We start from the raw sequence: 19,907 nt of genomic DNA, 5'->3' as shown, positions 1-19,907 counted from the left end.
CCCACACCCCCAGTCCCTAACCCTGTCACTCCAAGCCCCAATACCCTCTCCTCTACCCCAAAAGACTCCTATGCCCCATCTCTAACCTTCTCTGCACCCATCTGCCAAATCCACAACCTCTACACCTCCCCTCTCATCACCAAACAAGAAAAGTACCATCGGAAAATGAACCTTTCCTAAAACCTTGCATTTTGGTTTTGGCAGCGCTCCTTAACCTCTGACAACAGATTATTGCTGCTTGGGACCAGATATATGTGGGAAAGTGAAATTGCTAATGATGGAAGCTTGATATTTTATGACGGCATTGTGTTAATTGTGTCGGTTTCAGAAAGTTAAGCTGGAAGAAATCGATTTTATTCCCACAAAATAACCTGGAAAAATGGAACAAAAAACATTTTATTTTCCAATAATTTAATTTACAAGTGTACAGAGACGTTTCGTGATTGGTAAGACTCCAGCAGCAATTATAACAAATGCTGAGAAATGCAAACCATGCCTAATACCTTTCTAGCAAAACATCTTTATCACATTCAAGTACCAGGAATCCATTACTTTAAATATGAGCAAAGAAGATTTAAATTCCTCTCTGTATGAAAATGGATCCATGTAACAGTCACTTCTGATGGGACACTTTTAAGAGGTGAAATTGAAAGTACTTCTGATATACAGCTGATTTATTAGTCTGTGTACCAATTATGATCTATCCTGTTTGCTCAACAAGCAAAAGAAAACTTGTTAACAATCAAATTGTTTTATTTCTGTGTGTGTGTGTGGGGGGGGGGGATAGACAGAGGGAGAGAGAGAGGGGAGAATGAAAAACAAGCCCTCTTCATTGTGTTTACAGTCCAAGGTTAATGTGAATATGAGGTTCAACAGCCCCTCAAGAGTGTGTATGCAGTTCTGCTGTTACTGTAGTAGAGCTAGTCGGACTCTAAACTGCAGACACACACGCTGTGCGGTCTGCGTTTCAATTTCCTTTCTCACAAACACAAATTCATCTGAATAGCAATGAAAACAACTTCACAATCGCACAATTAAACATTTTCTCAACTTTTCCACATAAAGTTTGAAAGGCTCATATTCAAACTTTTGAATAGAACTATGACTTAATGTAAAACGAACCAACAGTGTATACAAAAGCAAAAACAGACATAAATTAAACATTGGAAATGTCCAGCACATTTGCATAATGCTCACAGCTAAATGTATTTTTCAAATAAACCTGAACGGCCTTGGTGCAACAACCAAAATGTCCCGAAAGGATTGAAATCTTTCTCCGTCTCTCTCTCAGGCTCAACTTCACTTTCTCACATACAAAGAGTCTCTCTGATACAACTGTGTAGGAGAATTGGCAAGAAACTATTCAATAATTCATATTTGTATACTAATAAGCAAAACAACCATTTCCCTTCATATAGAAGAAAAAGCTGTTAGGACTGTGTAACAACTGAAACGTGCATACAGACAAAACACATGCTCACATATATATACATATTTTTTCTCTAAAATTATCCATATTCCTACAAATTAGTAGAATTTACAAATCTGTAATGCTGATAAACACTGGAATAATCTGGATCTAAACAAAGTGCAAAAGAGGAGCAAACAACTGAACGTCTTCAGTCAAGCAAACAAAGGAGCTCATTTGTCTTAAACCTCTTCTGGTAGACGCTATAAATACCTGCACACTTACAAACATCTTCCCGCAGATGCACACCGTGCTCCTGCTATAAATATACGGTACAGCAGGCATATATTCTACGCTAAATATTTTGAGTGCCTGCTTCTCTAATCGCTCATTGTATCGTTATCACACAACTAATGAATTACTCCTCTCTGTCCTGATGTTTGTATGAAACCACAATACCCTCTTTTATGTTTTAAAAATATATTGCTTTCTTCTCCGGTTGCCTGAGGTTGTTTAACCTGCCGTCCCCCTTCATTCCTCCTGCATTTGGTTATAGTAGCTGAAGGCGAAGTTTTGACTGGCAGCTAGAGGAACCGGACACCCAGGCTCAGCAGTGGCCAGCCCTGCCCCGTCTCCGTGCCCCCCGGCTGGGTGATAGGGGCCCTGTAGTGCCTGGACCTTTCCACCAGGACTAGGCGATCACAGCCACCACCCCCCATTGCTTGCTACACCAGACAGCAAGCTCTTCGCCTGGGGAAGAGGGAGTGGGAAGGAGCCTGCTGTGGATGTCAGCGACCAGAGAGAAACATGGGGGGGGGGGAAACAACGATAAAAACGTGGTGGATCGAAGGACAAATAGAGGGGGGGAGGGGGGGGGATGCTAAATGAAGCTCCAGACGTAGTCTATGGGAACAATTTGTAGATGACTGTGTGGTCAGAGACGCATTATGTCGTGGTCGGTGATGGATCACGGTATCTGAACATGCACCGTGCCCCACTCCTGCTTTATACTGCTGAATCCTTACCTGTGTGGTAATGTAAACATGTTAATATAAACAGTGTGGTATCTTTCTCTGTATATGTACTTCTATATTATTCAAATTATGCAAACTCTAATGTATTTTTGAGAGCATGTAAATAAGTATAAATTCAATTTGCTACTGAAACAAAATCTTTCCATATTTTTCCTTCTCATACTACCACTGTATTAAATACTAGCTGTAATTATCTGAACGACTAAAGAACAGTGGGGATAAATATCCATTTAAAAGTCAGTTTAGTTCTTTTCCATAACAGACATTTGATGTTGACACAAAAACCACTTGCCGCAATTTACCCTTTAAAAAAGCAAATCTATTTTGTCATAAAAATCGATCATCATTTCTTTTTAAATGATTTGTGCTTTAACAAGTCTTTGGTGAAATGCACTGGACTTTCTAAGAACAGAACTATTTAACTGTCATAAAACAATATTTTCCACTGACAAACCTGCAAACCATTTCAGATATATTTTAAGGCTGCATTTCAACTGGGCAAACTTCACATCTAAGCACAAGCTGAATTTCAAATGAGATGCAAAATTAAAATAGACAATCAGAAAGTTGCACAAAGTAAAACAACGGCAGTAAATGTGTAATATTTTGGCTAAAATACCAACACACAGAAGCAGCGCACTAATTTATTCCGACAAGTCTCTGTAGTTGAATTTGAGCATGGTTATTATCTTTGCTGCTTTCTCTTAATATTAAGAAATCCCCTGAACACGTGAGGATATATTAAAAATGTTAACAAAACAGAGAAGTCGAAATGATTTATTCAAGCACTCATTGCGGCGGGTTGAGAGTTGTATCTTGCATTATTTGTTGGAAAACACAGCCCGCGTCCTCACGGCTCTGAGCCGCGGCACTGTGGGAGGGTAATATTCAGTACTTTGGCTTACATTAACCACACACCAGGCTAACTTTCCCCCTGCTCTGTCTCAGTGGAGTGAAACTGAAGTTTGGATTTCAGAGCTCCCCTTTATCTCTCTTACATCAATTTCAGTGCTGGCACTAAGTGTTGCCAGATAGCAACTAGAAGTCCTGTTAAGTTCGAGGGAACGAGAGAGCGGGAGGGAGTCCGTGTCCTGTTTGTGAACGGACCGACCCATCGTTCAGTGGTGCTAGACTGCCCCCTGCTGCACCCCTGCAGAACATAGATCTGCAGCACAATCACTGCTGTTCATCCGATAAAAAAAGCAGACTGAATGACTGAGCCTAATGTGTCAAAGCCAATCATTTTGTAATAACATGAAAAAATTAAAACAAAGCATCCACCATTTTATGGCTCCAGAAATGAAACTGCACACGGGTACCTATGAGAAGAAAGGATGCCGAGTCCCTGACGTCGCAACAAAAGGCCTCACGCACCGTCTGTCGAGTCTTTATCTCTGGTGATTAAACTCTGACTTGGTATTCTCTGTTAGTCATGCCACTATATTTCAACTATCATTCATTTTTGCAAATCAGGAGAGCAGTAAAATGTAAAAGTATATCTTTCAAAGCTGTCCCTTGCTGTGGGCAAAGACGAACTACCGACTTTAAAACTTTTCAAAGTTAGACAGGTTCTTTGAAGAGGAGTCAAAGGAGCAATTTAAAGAGACCTGGAGTGGTGTGTACCACTGACTGCTATGGCGTCTCTGCACTGTGTGTGGGTGTATGTGTATCAAACTGCCAGCCAGGCATGCGCAAACACACACACTCCAATAGTTGCTTCTGCACCTGTCTTTGCTTTTTTCCCCCTTTTTTTATTTCAGCAGGGTGAATTTTTATCTAAATGCAAAGCAGGTGATAGGTGCTCCAGTTTCCTCTAGAAGTAGCTCCCTTGTCTGGGCTCTCTTCCTGATAAGAGTTCTACTTTGCCTGACATAAAAGAGCCCAGTATCATTTCCCCTGCCTCCCCAACAACCCCCAGCTCGCTGCCCTCGCCCTTCCCCGAGCTTCACAAAGCTGCCTCTATTTGCTCCCAATTCAGAGCCCAATTGCAGATAAAGTTACAGCAAATTTGTTTGGAGGAAGAGCTGCTGAGGCCTGCGGTCCCTGGGGCAATAACAGCCTTGTCTTGCAAGGGCCGTGGGGAGAGCTGGCAGCAGCGGGAGAACAGAACCCAACACCGCTCAGCCCCACAATGGCCTCAACTCTCTGGGAGAGAAGGGGAGGGAGCGATAAAGAGGAACAGGGATGGATGGACAGAGAGAAGGGAGAGGCAGTCCGCTTGCAGGTGTGGAGAGAGGAAGCAGTCGCTTAACCCCGAGACAAGGAGATGGAGACACCAAGACCGACCCACACACACACATACACACACACACACACACAACCCATCATGCAGGACAGGAGGTAACTCCAGTCCTGTCCATTGTGCCAACGCCTCAGGCAAAGCTGCCACGGTGGCTGATTCACTGTCGGGATGGGTGGGTGACAGCAGTGTGGGTGTGAGAGAGAGAGAAAGGCTGCATGTGAGACTATGCGATGTCTCTCTTTCTCTCACACGCACACAAAACACACTAATCACAGCTGGCACGAATGGGCGATGTGTACATGCGGCTGGCATTTCAGAATTGGGCAGAAGACCGAGTAAGAGACCATGAAGACAATGTTGAGCGTTGTTAGGTAGGGAATGTTGTGATGGGACACAGTATGACCACTGCATTTTGATGCACTATTGCATTCACAAAATACCAGAACTATATGAACACACTTCCCCCCCCCCAGGGCTACTTAACAGTTAAGAAGTGCCCACATTTGTACGTTTAGGGTTTGAATTGCCCACAACTTCACCTCCGTAGGTACAGCCGCGTTGGAAAGTTAAGTGTAACATCTGTCTTAGAAAGACAGCCAGACAGAAACACAAGTGCACATGTGAACAGACACACATGCCCATAATCACACACAGCCGCACACCTTCATGAACACACCACCTTGGCCAGATGGCCCCCCATAAAAACCCACTTAAAGAGATGAGCGAAGTGATTAAGAGGCCTCTCAAAGTGAGGCAGAAATGAGAGAGGGATGAAGATATGGATGGGGAGGGAGGGAGTACCTGTGTAGAGAGAGAGAGGCCCTAAATACTCTGATGCTTTTAGCTAAGTGCACACTCCTATGATAACAGACTCCCAAAAGAGCGAGGGGGGGGGGCACAATGACACCTACATTTCAGACTTTCTATAAACTACAAAATGCTACGTCCTTGGCCCAGATACATTCTTTATCGTCATCTGAATCCTCTGAATTGAACAGAGTACAATGAGAATATGAACAGTTGGCACCGTTACTCAGAAACGGATGCGCTGTACACCGTTTTTCAAAAAGGGCTGTACGAGGCATGCGTGTGTTGACACGGAGGCTGCGCTACCCAAGGCCGCATCCACCGCTATTCAGCATGTAGATTGGCAATTCTGAGGTGACCTTGTTTTCCTTGACATTTTTTTTGTCTGACATTTTCATTTCTTTTTAAAAGATAAGGGGGGGGGGGGGGGGGGGTTTAGGCCCAGTTCAGCCTTACATGAGAGAAAATTCAAAACGTACACGCCAGGCTCAGACATGAGCGTGCTTGCACACACAGAGGGAAAATGTTAACTGATCAATATTATGTCTCTTCTGACCCATGTCTTGTGATGACACTGTGACCTGCTGTACAAACACACACACACACACTTGCAGTCTCTGCAGAGATGAAGCTGGTGTCAGACCGCCAAATGCTGCTAATGTCTAATGTCTGCTGTGGAGACACTTAGTGCCCTCATGGTAAAGGGCTGGGGCGGGGCGGGTCCACCTGTCCTGCAGCTACTTAAGTCAGGACACTAAACCAGACAGGATTAAATGCCTGCTCTGTCATCTTTAGGGTAGGGAACTCCATACAGCCACTCACCGTCCTGCAGGAGAATGTCTTTTACCGATAGCTCTGCTGTCCAATTACACTTCACCTTTTAATACCAGACACAGATGACAGGAGGAGGAGAGGGAAAAGGAGAGAGAGAGAGCAAGAGAGAGAGGATGAAGAGGAGGCTGACGGGCAAAGAAAGAAAGAAGCTGCCATTTCCACTGTCTGCAAAAACAGCTTGTCGCACATCAATAGATTATAGCTGCATTTTCGAAGTATTTCAACGTCTGAGGGTCTCATTTTAAATAGTGTTTAATCTACAACACCAACTCGTCCCACATTCCCAGCAAATGAGTGTCACAACAGACACTGTATATACACAGTACCAAGTGTGATTTTAAATTAACACAAAGCTAGAAAAGGGATTTAATCGAGACGATGATATCAAGATATTTGAGTGTGTGAGTAACAGTCTGTAGTGGAGGATACAGTGTGGGAATGTACTTAAATGTGCTTGAGACGTCAACAACCCCTTGTGTTAGAGTGTGAAATGACCAGTGAGGGATCCATACTTTCTTAGCAGAAATGGTCCTACTGCCTCCGTGAACATGTTCCTCTCCTGCTGCGTGTGTGCAGATGTTCAAAGTGTAATCGGTGAAATATAAGACGAATGTACTGATCCATTAATATGAGTTGGGTTAATTTCATTCACAAAAAGTATGAGATAAACACTTTCACTAGATAATATACTATATTAAAGTACATTTCTGGGACTCGGTACACCAAATTAATTATAAAACGGCAAAACCTTTGCGGCTATAGAGTCATGTTTCACAAAAAGACACAAAACATTTGGTCCTGTTTTTAGTTTCTGTGCAAAAGTGTATGTGATGCCATTTATGGTCCTGCACATGTATATGTAAGTGCATCTCTACATACTACAAAAGCACAGATGCTCCTCTGTGGAGAGTCCCATTCGAAGCAGCTGTTGATGTAGCAGCCTGTGTTGATCAGGAACATGATGCAGCGTCTAACTCTGTTGAAGTTTTGCAACAGCAGCTAAAAAGGAGACAAAAACAAAATGGCAAACGTTTAAAACATATGAACGCTTAAGGTCAGGAACGTGCTGTAGCTAGGGAAACAGCATTGTGTGATAAATATTGTACATCGCTGCTTTGTAAAAGTGGTAGATACAGTATGTCAACATATGCACATTCAGTTTAAAAAATAAATAATAAAATGCTGTACTTTTATGAAATTGATGAGACTTTGTGACATGTACAATTGGAAAAAACACAAAACATTGTTTGATATTTATCACATATGCTGCACGTTTAGTGCTCAGTGTAAACTTTCATGAAAAGACAAAGTCAACGAACAAAAATATGAATACAAACATCAGTACAGCCGTTACAGCCCGTCTGATGTAGTGATTTGTGATGACACACTTTTAAACAGGTCAATTTTCCCTCTTTCATGTTAAGTTGTGGTGTGAATTCTTCACTACATGTTCCATCATATAATTAGCTCCTTAGTTAAAATGACAATAAGTCTTAATATGGTAGGTACATACCCCATTGTGTCTCATTCTGCTGTCACTTTTGAAAGTCAACTGTTGCATTACTTTTTACAACTTGAGATATCCAGCTTTGACCTCACTTTGGCTTTAGTATTACATTAAAGCTCTGAGGACACCATGAGGACATTTAGTGTGCTTTACTTCTTTGGATAGCTATATATGGATGTGGATCAGCATACAGGACAAACGGCCACTTTAAGTGTGACAAGCTGAGTCACAATGTTTCTTTAAGTCTCCTCTCCCAGTGATAAAGTTAAGTACAACAATAAAAATTTCCAACTGAGTCTCAGGATTCTCCTCCGAGGGTTCTCCGTGCGTCCTGGCCGGATATGAGAGAGAGCGCTGGCTAACTGCTGTCCTCCCCACGGGTTGCCAACCGTTCAGGGAATAGCATAACAGCAGCGCAGGATGCCTACCACCCAATCAGGTCACCAGCAGGAGAAAGTGCTCCCAAAGGACAAACAGCCTCTGCAGATCACGGTTCAAAAAAATCTAGGCCATTATTTTACTCTGGTAAATTGTGTGTGTGTTTAAATGTGTGTATACTGTATGTGTTTGTAGCACCACAGAAAAGTCTATCGTCTGTATGAATGTGTGTTTCCGGGTGGATTTGCATGTGGTTAGGGGTGGCTTGGCTGCTTTGATGGAAGATGAGGAGGATTCCTCCTTCGCTTTGTATAATTATGTGAATCTTTTTGTTGGCAAACTGAGGATGACTATATGGTGTCCTGCTGGGGACACACAGACCCTAAGGACAGCAAGACTGTGAATCATCCATTTCCACGTTCCTTAGCGCATGCACTTGATGTACATGCTGTAGTCTTCTGGGCTCATTATTGCCTTGATAAGAATATTGCATTTTTCATGAATTATTTCAAAGACTGCCTTGAGTTATTCCTTAAAAACACTTAGAAAAGTGGAGACGTCATTTATTAATTTAAATGTCATAATTACAATTTAAATGGTTTTGTTTGGCAGGCAGCTCGTGTTTTCTTTACTGGGTGTGTGTGTGTGTGTGTGTGTGTCTGCTCGCTAAGCAGCAAGCGGGAGCTGCTACCACACAAAAGAGCCCTCACGGGGCAATCCCTCTAAAGCAGCCAGTGACATCATCATTGCGAGACGCTGACATGGGTCATCTATGTGAGTCAGAGGTGAAATGGAGATTCTGCACTTGGGAGAAAAGCGTGGAGTGGGCCGAGACAGAGAGCAACAGAGATGGCAGAAACAGCGAGGAAAGAAGGGCGTAGATGGAAGGCTGACAAAAGCGTGGTGTGGGAGCTGCTGCTGCGTGTGTTGTGCTGTGCTGGGCTGTGCTTGGCTATGCATGGCGCAGTATTGACTACTGAGCCCAAACGGTCACTCATATGACATGTCTGATGTGGGCCAGCCCCTACTATTCAGGCCTTTGTGGTGCCGACACACTGAGCAGCGTGACAATGAAGTGCAAAGCAGCAGTGGCAAAGAGGGCCAACTATAAGATGGCCAATCTACTTATGCACCCCAGAGCTGACAGCTTGACATTTCTATTCACCACTCAGAGTGGATGCAAGGGGGGGGGGGGGATGAGAGAAGGGAGAGTGAAGGAAAAAAAAAACGAAACAAAATGCTGTTTTTCCTTCGATCATCCTGTTGTATCTTGCCCACACAGTTGTCGCGGTTTACAAGATGCCACTCTCCAGGCTTGTTGGTTTTGCTTCAGACAGTTAAGCAGAATAGGGGGTACAGCGGTGGACACAGATAAAAATGAGGCGGAGTGGTAGAAGATAAGTGCTGGCTACCGATGTACCTGTTTGGACACTCTGGGTTCCTCCTCAATATACTTCTGCTCAATGGGAATCAATGTCCTGAGACCAGCCTTCACCTGGAGGATGGAGTGGACACACACAGCCTCATAAACAGCAAATGGTGAGAGTTAAACGACACTCATTTTAAATAATATGGAAATGAAATCACTGATTATGACAATGGATGAAGCAAGGAACTATATTTTCCATCATTTAAGGTTTTTCTAACACATTGTGTAGTGATACTGGTCGCACATGCGTAGAGCGTGTCCCATGTCAGAGGCTAGAGAGAGCAAGAGCGAAAGCTGTAAGATGGCCGCTATAGGACACACACAGCGGTGGTGAATGGGCGAACAAAGGCTGTTGAGAGGGAGTCTTCGATAATTAAAGCCAAAACGAGGACGAGGGACGAGATGGAAGCGAGGCGGGGGGGGAAGGACACAAACAGAATAAAGACAACAGCAGCGTGTGGGGGGGGGGATGCTGGAGAAAACGAGAGAGGGATGGAGAGAGAGGATAATGGGGGTAGGGGGCAAAATGAAGAAAAAAATATCAGGGAGGAGAATCAAAAAAGCTAAAGAAAGACTTACAGCATTAAAAATCACGTCTATTTCGAGAAAGATGACCCCTTTTGTTGGCCCTGTCAGCTCCTTGCTTTTCAAGGCGTAGGCTTTGCGTTCTCCATTTTGGATCTGTGGGAGAGGGACATGACAGGCGTCTGTCTGGCAATACCCGGCTGAATCGGCTCCCCGGGCCACCTTTGAACCCCAGCTGCTGGCGCTGACAGGGAACCCAAAACAACTGTGGCAACTCTGACAAGTACCTGTTCATTACCCACTGCAGCTCGGCTCTGTCAAACAGAAATTAACTATCCTGGGGAATCATACCGTACAGCGGAGCATGGATATATTAGACACACAGTGCTTTCACAGGCTATCTATATTTTTTTCAAATATAACACTCTTCTGTCCTTTTTTTTTTTCGTCTATAAATCGCATCGTCTCTCAATCAATGTCATTTTCATATAATCTCTCATCCCGTCACTCTCTCTTCTCAACCTATCAATCTGTTCTTTTTTTTCTTCGCCTCTCTTCCATTTTTTCTCCTTCCTGTCATCTCTTTCTCTTTGTGAAATAACAGTCTCATCTGTGCAGTTGCAAAAATAACCTCTGCTTTTTATATCTTCCACTGTGTGTTTTCATTCTTTCCGTTCCTCTATGTTATCTGTATTATCCCCAAAGGAAAAGAAACGCACAGAAAAAAAATCTGCCTTTGACTCACATTTAGTAAAGGAATAGCCACTTTCCCCAGGAAGTCTGCACTTCTGTCTCGGTCCTCATCGTAAACAGTGACCTCAAGTACCGAGTGGATGTCCTTCACGTTACTGGACCACACACACACAAAGACAACACCGACGACATACACACTGAAATATAGGTTATAGACTGAAACAGTGTGAAAGTGTCTCTAAATGAGTCAGACTCACAGAAAACTATTTGTAATCTGAAACACTATAGGTGGCATAGCAAATTCCTTATATTTGAATACCATCTATTTCAGTTACATCAATGTTTAAAAATCACTATTAGCATGCTCGATGTGATATTGCACTACATTACTGCCTGAGCTAAGCAGAAGTTAAGTGAAGCTCAGACGTGTCATCTTTAATGTTTTGTATCGTATATTTAAGAAATTATACAGAGTTAGATCTACATTTACCTAAAGTCTTAGTGTAACTATATAATTGAACAATATTCTTTTTTGTATGAGGAAAAATATGATAGGCCTTCATTATCACTTATGTTAATGTTATCCTGGATTTACTGTTGGCAGACAATGCATTTTAAAACACTTGTTAATAAGCAGTTGTATTAACAATGATTGCGAATACTTTTTAAGTTAAAAGTTCATTAACGAAGAAGGCTTTCAGCACTATAGATTGTGATCAATACATTTCTTTTAAATGATCCGATCGGACCAGAATTGATAAAAAAATATGAACGAAACTGACACAGAAAAACTGTTGAATGCTGTGAAATTAAACATTAAACATTAAAAAATGTCACAAATGAGACTTTTGCCCTAACTTTATTAGTCTTGAATTGAAAAGGTACTTTTTTTTATTTCCATTACTGCAGTGAGTACTAACTGTGTGTGACAAGGGTGTTGTAAAAGCCACTTACAAAGTGAAGACCTTGTTCCATTCTGGGTTGAGGTTTTTGTAGACCGTGTGCGTCTGCAGCCGATCGTTACTCAGCTCCACCACACAGAATGGGTCACTCTTACCTACAGAGCAAAGAAAAAAAAGAAACAAGCATACAAGAATGACCTTCTCACTTAAAGGACAGACATAAATACTGTCGACACTAAACTTTTGATGGCTTGAGGTTTCAAGGAAATCGAGAATCTGAAGTAATTCCAACAGCTTTCCAATCCCTCATACTATTGAGACAGATAGTATATAGCATCCCCTCTTCACATCACCTTACAGCTCCAATACCTTGAACTTATCAGAACGGTACTTATGCCATATATATATTATAAAACAGTATATCAGTGGAACAGCTGCGAGCTGGTTCTATCAACACCCTGGGAACATGCACAACTAGAAGATAAGCTCCAGGACAACTATGCCCTGGGCGGTCACAAGGAGGGGGTGGGAGAGTGAAGAGGGAGAGACGACTTTGAGAATAGATGGTGTGGAGAGCACAGACTGCGATGTGGCGCTGAAGGCCAGAGAAGTTCAAAGCAGAAGATAAAGACAGCCGAGCAGGGGTGTGGGAAGCATCGCTGGTCCGTGATTGGCGATTCCAAGCGAGCGATGGGATGGTAGCAGCAACGATGTGGCACAAAAAAATAAAGTAAAAGCAACACAGGAATAAAATTCATACCGACAGCAATTTAAATGAATAAAAACATTGAAAATAATTTGTGATATTAAAATTGTACTCGTTTATTACTGCTGCAAAGATTTTCAGGCACTGGTAGCAATACAACACCAAGTGGCATTTCACAGTAATTATAGTAGAAACAAAGCAACATACGTCCAAATGTAGATTTATCCTCCAGAACAAATATTTTACAAACTCGCATGTGAAATCATTTCAGTGGCCTGTCCCTCCCAAAAGATACAACTGTAATACACTGCCTGAGAACTTGAAAGACCCTCAGATGTAAAAAAAAATTTTTTACCAGCTCCCCATGCCTGCCAGCCCACCTCCCTTTGATTGCCTCAAAATGAACTAAAAACAACAAAACTCTTAATTCTGGCTTTGATCATTATTTTCTATTAAAACTGTCGGGAGCCGTTGCGCTGTTTGATCGAGCTTGTAATTTGAAAAGACGGTCAGGATTTTAAAAAAAAAGATATGTCCCACACGCATTCCCATTGAAAATAGTGAGAATATTGAAATATTAGTAAAGCAGCAATATTGCATAACAAAACTCAAGAAAGTTGGGATTGAGTTCAAAGCCCCTCCGCCACATTTCTCTATGTGCCTGTGCGTGTATGTGTGTCTGTAAGTGTCATTGATTGGTGTGATTTTCTTCAAATGGTGTGACAAGGGCAGGACATTTAGTGGGTGTGCAAAGTAAATGTCACCGTGATCAATGCTGAGCCGTAGGTGTTGCCTTTCATATCGGTTTGTGGGGCTCTGTTGATGTAGAGTGTTTGAAGTGAATATTGACAGCCATGACTCCTGCGATAGAAAACAAGATACATTGTAAGACAATGGACTCAAGAGTCTCTGTGTGCATACTTCAGTCATATACATTTCTGTATTGTATTAAAATACTTCCCGAGACCAATAATATATCTAAATATTGTAAACAAATAAAAATGATATATTATGTCGGTACTTTTTACAGTCGTGAATATTTGAAATCCTTCTTAATCATCCCAGAGCTTCCATAGCATAAACGGTTATAGTGTTGTCCCCACAAATCATGTCCGATTCAATTTAAACGCAATCATCCAAATTAAGAGCTGTAAATTATTTCTGCGGAACCCTGACCCCTCCCCCATTTTCTCTCTAATATTCTGTTTTTAATGACATGGCAGGCTGTGTTGCCGCAGCGAGCCAGTTGTCATTGGTGATGAACTCTCACCTTATTGGCCGCCAGCACCAGAGGCGGCTGTCTTAACCAATTACACGCTCAGGTTTGAGCGCCACTCAGAGATCATCCAGGTAATGTCCGAGCAAAAGCCCCTCCCCCCTCCGGGTTCCCCGTCTGTGTGGCGCTGGCAGCTCAAACTAATTTCAGTGTGCCCCAAGATAAGTGTGGAGGATGAATACCGTACGGAGACGAGGGAGCGCGCTGTAATTGCCTCGCAGGAAGCTTAGAGTTAGTGAGGAGTTTGAGGTTGGAGAGGGAGCGCACGCTCTCATGTTCCTGTAGAATCACAATTAATTAGGAGTCAGACTTTAAAATGTAAATCAAGTGCATTTTTGTTGATTTCTTTTTTTCCCCATCACACTTAATAGGTTAAAATAGAATACTTACAGTATTCCTTCATGTGTCAAATGATGCAGTACAAAATCTACTCTCATATGATATTGAGTGAAAGAAGTCTACACGTGCTTAGGTGTTGCTGCTGGAAGTGCATGTGTGCGAGTGCATGTGTCCATGTGTGTGTTGCTATTGAAATGTTTCTAACGGTGAAACATCCACTCAGAGGGACAAGAGCTGGCAGACAAAAGGGATTGTTGGTTTTAGAGACTATTTTCAGTTATCCTACTCGGCCTGGAGAGGAGCTACTCCACAAAAACACTTCAATTAGAGCGTGAGATGGCCAGAGAGGAGAGACGGAGAGGAGGAGGAGGGAAAAAGACAAGAGGGGAGACAGGCAGCGTGAATGGGAGAGAGATGGTGAACTATTTCTCTTTCACTGACCTCCTCTCTAACTGCCTGTATGTTTGTCTGTCCGTCTGTTTCTCTCTCACCTTGCTCCTGACCCTCTCTTGGTTTGGGTTGTTAAAATAGGGTGTTCATGTGGTGAGGGCTCTTATGGGGCTCTTACAGAGCTATTGTTTCTGCCAGTGACACACACACACACACACGCACACACAGAGCGTCAGACTCAAAACAGGAATAAGCCATCTAGAAACAACCCCTTTGCCGACTGTAGTCGAGGGTTAGACTGGCTGAAAGAAATCGTTTTCTGGGGAACAAAAGCAAAATATTCTTTTTTTTCCCTCGCTTGCAAGAATGTATAAACTCAAATAAGGTTACAAATTGGACCGTTTACATTTGAGATCTCTTTTGCTATCACAAAAACTTGTGTGAAACCAAAGACCTTGTTTTGTGTGAATAAACAAAGAGTCCCATGTAAGAACATCTTCACTTGTATTCAGTTTTTTAGCATACGAAATTCAATGTGACGATGTGAAGACACACATGGCAAACATTGTTGCTGTGGGTTTCAAATTTAATTTTTTTCACTTTTGTTTCCTCATTGATGGATTCAGTCTCGGTAGTTTCTATGTAAAATATTATCCCCGGTTGGCACCACAAGACATGTTGCACTTTAACTGTGGAGTAAGCCTGTAGCAATAATTTCAAATGACCACAGGCTGTAGAGGCACTGCTCGGAAACCAAACATCTTTCTCTACGACCACGTCAAACAGGCAGAGACAGAGTGAAAGGCAAACAAACAGCCACTAGACATTATATTTCCACAGCCTTACTCTTTTTTGTTTTTTTTTGTTGGAGGGATCCATGATGCTCAGACTGAATGATGAGCTCCACAACGAGGTCACAGAGCAAACTTCTGCTCCGAGTGAAATACAAGAGCCGGCGAGCCATTAGCCCTGCACTCCGGCTGCTCCACGCAATAACCCAAATCAACCAGCTCCGCTCTCTATTGGCTAATGGAACTGTGGCGGTTTCAAATGGAAAAAAGGAAACTCTCTCACTCACACACACACACAGAGAGAGAGAGACAGAGACACACACATTTCCTTCTCTCTCTACTAGATAATACAGAGTGAAAAACTAGGCCTGTCCACTGTAGACCTAATTAAAAGTAAGAATTAATGGAGAATGGAGAATTCAGAGAGCGCAAGCAGAGAAAGAGCGGGTGGAGGGAGGGAGGAGGAGGGACAGAGATTTGTTGGTTCAAATATGTACTTTTTCTCTATTATTCAAATGAGCAGGCTGCATCTTTTCTAAAAAAAAAATGCAGAGACAAATTTAGCATCCAGCCCAAAGTAGACTAACTCTCTCTGAGGATTCTTGCAGAGGATCATTCCTTAAACCAAAATCACACCCCGACTGTATCTCTAGATTTACTGCAGAGTTCATCGTCCTGTTGTTTGGACTTATGGTCATCGTCTTACCTGTGACATCTGCTGCCATCAGCCCTTCAGCCCTGATGACCTTCACCTGCACCACGCCGACATCTTTCAGGTTGAGGAATGACCTCCACAGACTCTGAAACATCACAGGAACAAAGGGTGAAAGGTCAAAGAGGACGCCAAATTAGCATAGAAGAGCAAGGCGGGTCAATGGCCTGACATTTCATCAAGAGAGGAAAGGGTAGAATATGTCCTTTAACAGTCCTCTTATTTGAAAATGCAGAGTTGGCATTTATAGTCGAGTCTAACGCAGGACAAATGGAGAGATTTAATTTCACTGAATAGCTGTTCTTGCCCATTTGAAATGTTTCTCAACTTTGTACTTCTCAGATAAAATGGAACTTCACTCACTTTGATGAAGAAGATGAGCCATGCAGAAATATGTTGCAAAAGGTTACAGCGAATAAATACAGTACACAGAAAAAAGTAGAACAAATGGGGGTCGTAGTCGACAACAGGCAAGTTCAACACTGGAACACGCTCAGCAGAAGAAGACATTTCAGGGTTGTATCCATTCGGACTCTACAATGAGAAGGCGAACTCAAGGTGAGACTGCATGAAGAACGATCTTAAAAACACTTTCCACTGTTGCATTTAGAGTCAGAGGTTTTGTACTTTTTTCCATTAACTGTTCCACTCACAAAGACTGAGTTAGTTTATGCTTTAGTGAAAAGAAGAGTTTTGTATATTGACCATGAGGGGAGGGGGAGGAGTGTCAGTCTGAAACCGTTTTTGGCATAAAGTTTGTGTGGGATTTGGACATCCTCTCCTCTCCATGCCTAATATGAACAAAATGCATAGGTTTTAATACAGTTTTATACATTTTGATTTGTATTATTTGAACCCTAAGCAGATTTACTCCCTTTTGCACACTGTCATTTCGGACAATTTAAAAAGGAAGCGCTGTAAATATCAGTAAATGCTGATATTTACTTTTTTATTTGTCACTCCACGAGTTGCTTCCTCATAACTTTGTGTGTAGAAAAAAAGAGGTGCTTATAGTGTGTGTGTGTGTGTGTGTGTGTGTGTGTGAATAGCAGCAGAAGAAGACAAGCGTGGAACTTATTCAAAATTAAATACAACAATTCTTACAACAGTCAGAAATCTGTATATGTGCAACATATAACAAAAGAAAAATAAATGCAGGTGTTTGATGTGGTTTTCTTGATATCACTGTACCTCCATGTCTGCGTGTGTGTTTGCTTTAGTGAGAGATGCAGGCGAGAGCATAAGGCTGATAATATTATAATAGATATATTATGGTGAGTAGACGCATCCAGTGAAGCGTGACTGACTGTGATATCATAGTTATGAGGCAAACGCACACTGACCTCCTGACACACTGTCCAGTTTACACAACATCCAAACTAAAAGAGGGGAAAAACACTGCCAAGAGACAAACACACCAAGTGTAAAACAAAAAGTCAAGCGTACACGCTAACTCACATACACCTCCTACACACACACACACACACACACACACAGTATGCTATGTGGCCCTGTGACTGACTGAAATGAGAAGAGAAATACAAGCTTTTGATTACCAGGAGAAAGAATGATGACTGTGTAAAAACTAGTTGTGGAATAAAAAGGTAAAACCTGTGGAAATCAGCAGCTGGGCCATCAGGCACACACACACAATCATAAACTCATGCTTTTGTTCAAACCCAAATGCTCAGATATAAACATGCATAGAAAACCTATACCGAGGCCAAATTGAGTAGCATGTCGGCGTGTCTTAAAAGCAAAGTGGAAATGCACTTCACTTCAATTTATTTCTCTCTCTCTGGCAATAACCCCTTCCATCCCCACAGGAGTAATTATAATTTAAATTTCAGGGCCAGGCTACAGACGTAATTCATTTTTACCAACTCTGTCAGACTCTGCCCGTTTCCAGTGATATCATTGTCCAAAAGCTCTCTAAAGGAGATGAGAGGGGAGAGTGTGTGAAAGAAAGAGGGGGAAAGGGAGAGAAAGAGAGACATACAGAGAGAGAGGCAGTGAGGAGACAACACGATTTCTCTGAAGATACAGCTGCTTGTTTTGATTATTGGGGAGCAGCGAGGAAGAGCGACAGAGAAAGGGCATGATGGCGGCACCAGAGGAAGACACGAGGGCAACATAATGGCGGACTGCTTCATGTGTTCAACAGGAGTTAGCTAGGAATCCAATGTCGGTACTTTTGTTCGAAAAACTATACCCGGCATCGAAGTCTGGTCGGATTCATAATCCTCTTCACTTAGTGTTGAGTCAGATATTTATAGATTTAAATTCTAATTCCACTGTTAAGATTTGTAATCGTGTTTAATTGTTTTATCGTTCTTCATTTATATCTACATTTTGCCAACTTCGACTGTCTTGTTCAGGCAAAGTTCTAGTACAGCTGCTTGTGTTTGGACATTTAACATTTGATAAGCTTCTGTTATTATAAGGGTATTAAAAATTTACCATGAAATCATAATTTCAAACGATACCACAGCAGTGGTTTCCGTATTGATACACAGAAAAACGGCACAAATGGCACCGAGATTGAAGGAACAAAATGACAGAATTACTTCTTTAATGTATGGATGCAGAACAACCCATCATCCACACTCCATCCCTTCCTCCCAGCATACAGGCTCCCTGAGGGGACATTTAGGGTTCAACCTCAATCCAGGACTGGTGGAGAGAATACACCCATCCTCCTCCACAAGGATTCAAATCCTCATCAGAAAGACACACAGCAAAAGATGGAGTCGAAGGACAGACAGACAGACAGACAGGTGGAGCGGGAGAGAGACGAAGGGAGGCCATGACCGACCCCCACCCCCTCATTTACGTCTCCCCCATCAGCAGGCAGGCAGACTGACGGGGATAAGGAGGTGCTGAAAAGAAGGGATGAACAGAGGAGAAAAGAGAAAAATGGAAGGACAGAGTTGGCTTTCATAAAACAAACCCCCTCCCTGCCCGTGATTGACATCTTGTCAGTGTGACATCTTCTTCCCGTCGCTGTCACACTCAACAGCCACACAAACACAGATGAATCAGCCGCAGCATAGGCTTATGACTGACTGTCATCTTTGCATCTTGTCACCTTTCATCAGAGCTCCATATAACATTTCACACACACAGACAGACACAAAGCGTCTGCCCGGTAACCGCGCATTTCAGAGGACATTAAATCAAATGCACGTGAAATGCTCAAACGCAATCCAAAATGCTTACGCCCTATTCCCACTCCTGCTCATCAACTCGGCGTCAGCCTGTCAAGATTCTCTCTCAAAGTTTGCTCTCTGCCCGTCCCACACTAAACTGCAGCCCCTTGTCTCACTTCCTGTCCAGGTAGTGTCCATTCTCATCACCTTAGAGCGGTGCACTGGAGTGGGTTGGAGAGGAACTCCAGGTGCGTGTGTGTGTGTGTGTGTGTGTGCGCGCGAGTGTGCATACATGTGCGTGGCTGGTGAAGTGCCTCCACTTCAGCGGAGGTCGCCATGTCCTCCTCCTCTCATCCACCCATCTTGCGGCCACCTCGGGCCCATTAAAAGCCATTAGTGTGTGTGCTCCTTTGCCATCATAATGCATAAATCTCTTTCTCTCCTTTTCCCTCTCTCCCTCTCTACTTCTAGGAAACGGTAATTAGGGATGAAGGAAAGGTTACGGTGAGAAATAGTACATCCAAGGCAGTTGACACTAAGTGTATTGCACCGTGTTGCATATAGCTCTGCCTCAGCTGCATTCAAAGTAGTTTGCAGTAAAAAAAACAAAATCATGTGTGCTCATTCACACGCATACACGCGGTACATTCAAGTGTACAGAGGCACTCACAAACCCGGCAGATAAACACACACACACACACACGCACACGCACACGCACGCGCACACGCACACGCACGCACTATGCAGAACAGCTAGAATGAGAGACATTAATGAGCTCGGCGAG

The 19,907-nt window shown here is 42.8% G+C and overlaps 1 protein-coding gene across 1 annotated transcript in view; it reads right to left on the bottom strand.

Annotated features, from left to right (window-relative positions):
* The window catches only part of mctp1a (multiple C2 domains, transmembrane 1a), a gene marked incomplete at its 5' end in the record, with an annotated part of 113,626 nt that overhangs the window by 32,522 nt on the left and 61,197 nt on the right, over nt 1–19,907 (bottom strand). The window contains 6 exons of the mRNA XM_079270164.1: nt 7,205–7,324; nt 9,631–9,705; nt 10,219–10,320; nt 10,910–11,012; nt 11,812–11,914; nt 15,968–16,061. Coding sequence (XP_079126290.1) covers nt 7,205–7,324; nt 9,631–9,705; nt 10,219–10,320; nt 10,910–11,012; nt 11,812–11,914; nt 15,968–16,061 — 597 coding nt within the window. The remainder of the gene's footprint in view (nt 1–7,204; nt 7,325–9,630; nt 9,706–10,218; nt 10,321–10,909; nt 11,013–11,811; nt 11,915–15,967; nt 16,062–19,907) is intronic.

The sequence above is a fragment of the Melanostigma gelatinosum genome (assembly GCF_949748355.1).
Source record: "Melanostigma gelatinosum genome assembly, chromosome: 6".
Taxonomy (NCBI): Eukaryota; Metazoa; Chordata; class Actinopteri; order Perciformes; family Zoarcidae; genus Melanostigma; species Melanostigma gelatinosum.
Note: the sequence above shows the minus strand (reverse complement) of the source record. Positions and strands in the feature narration are given on the sequence as shown.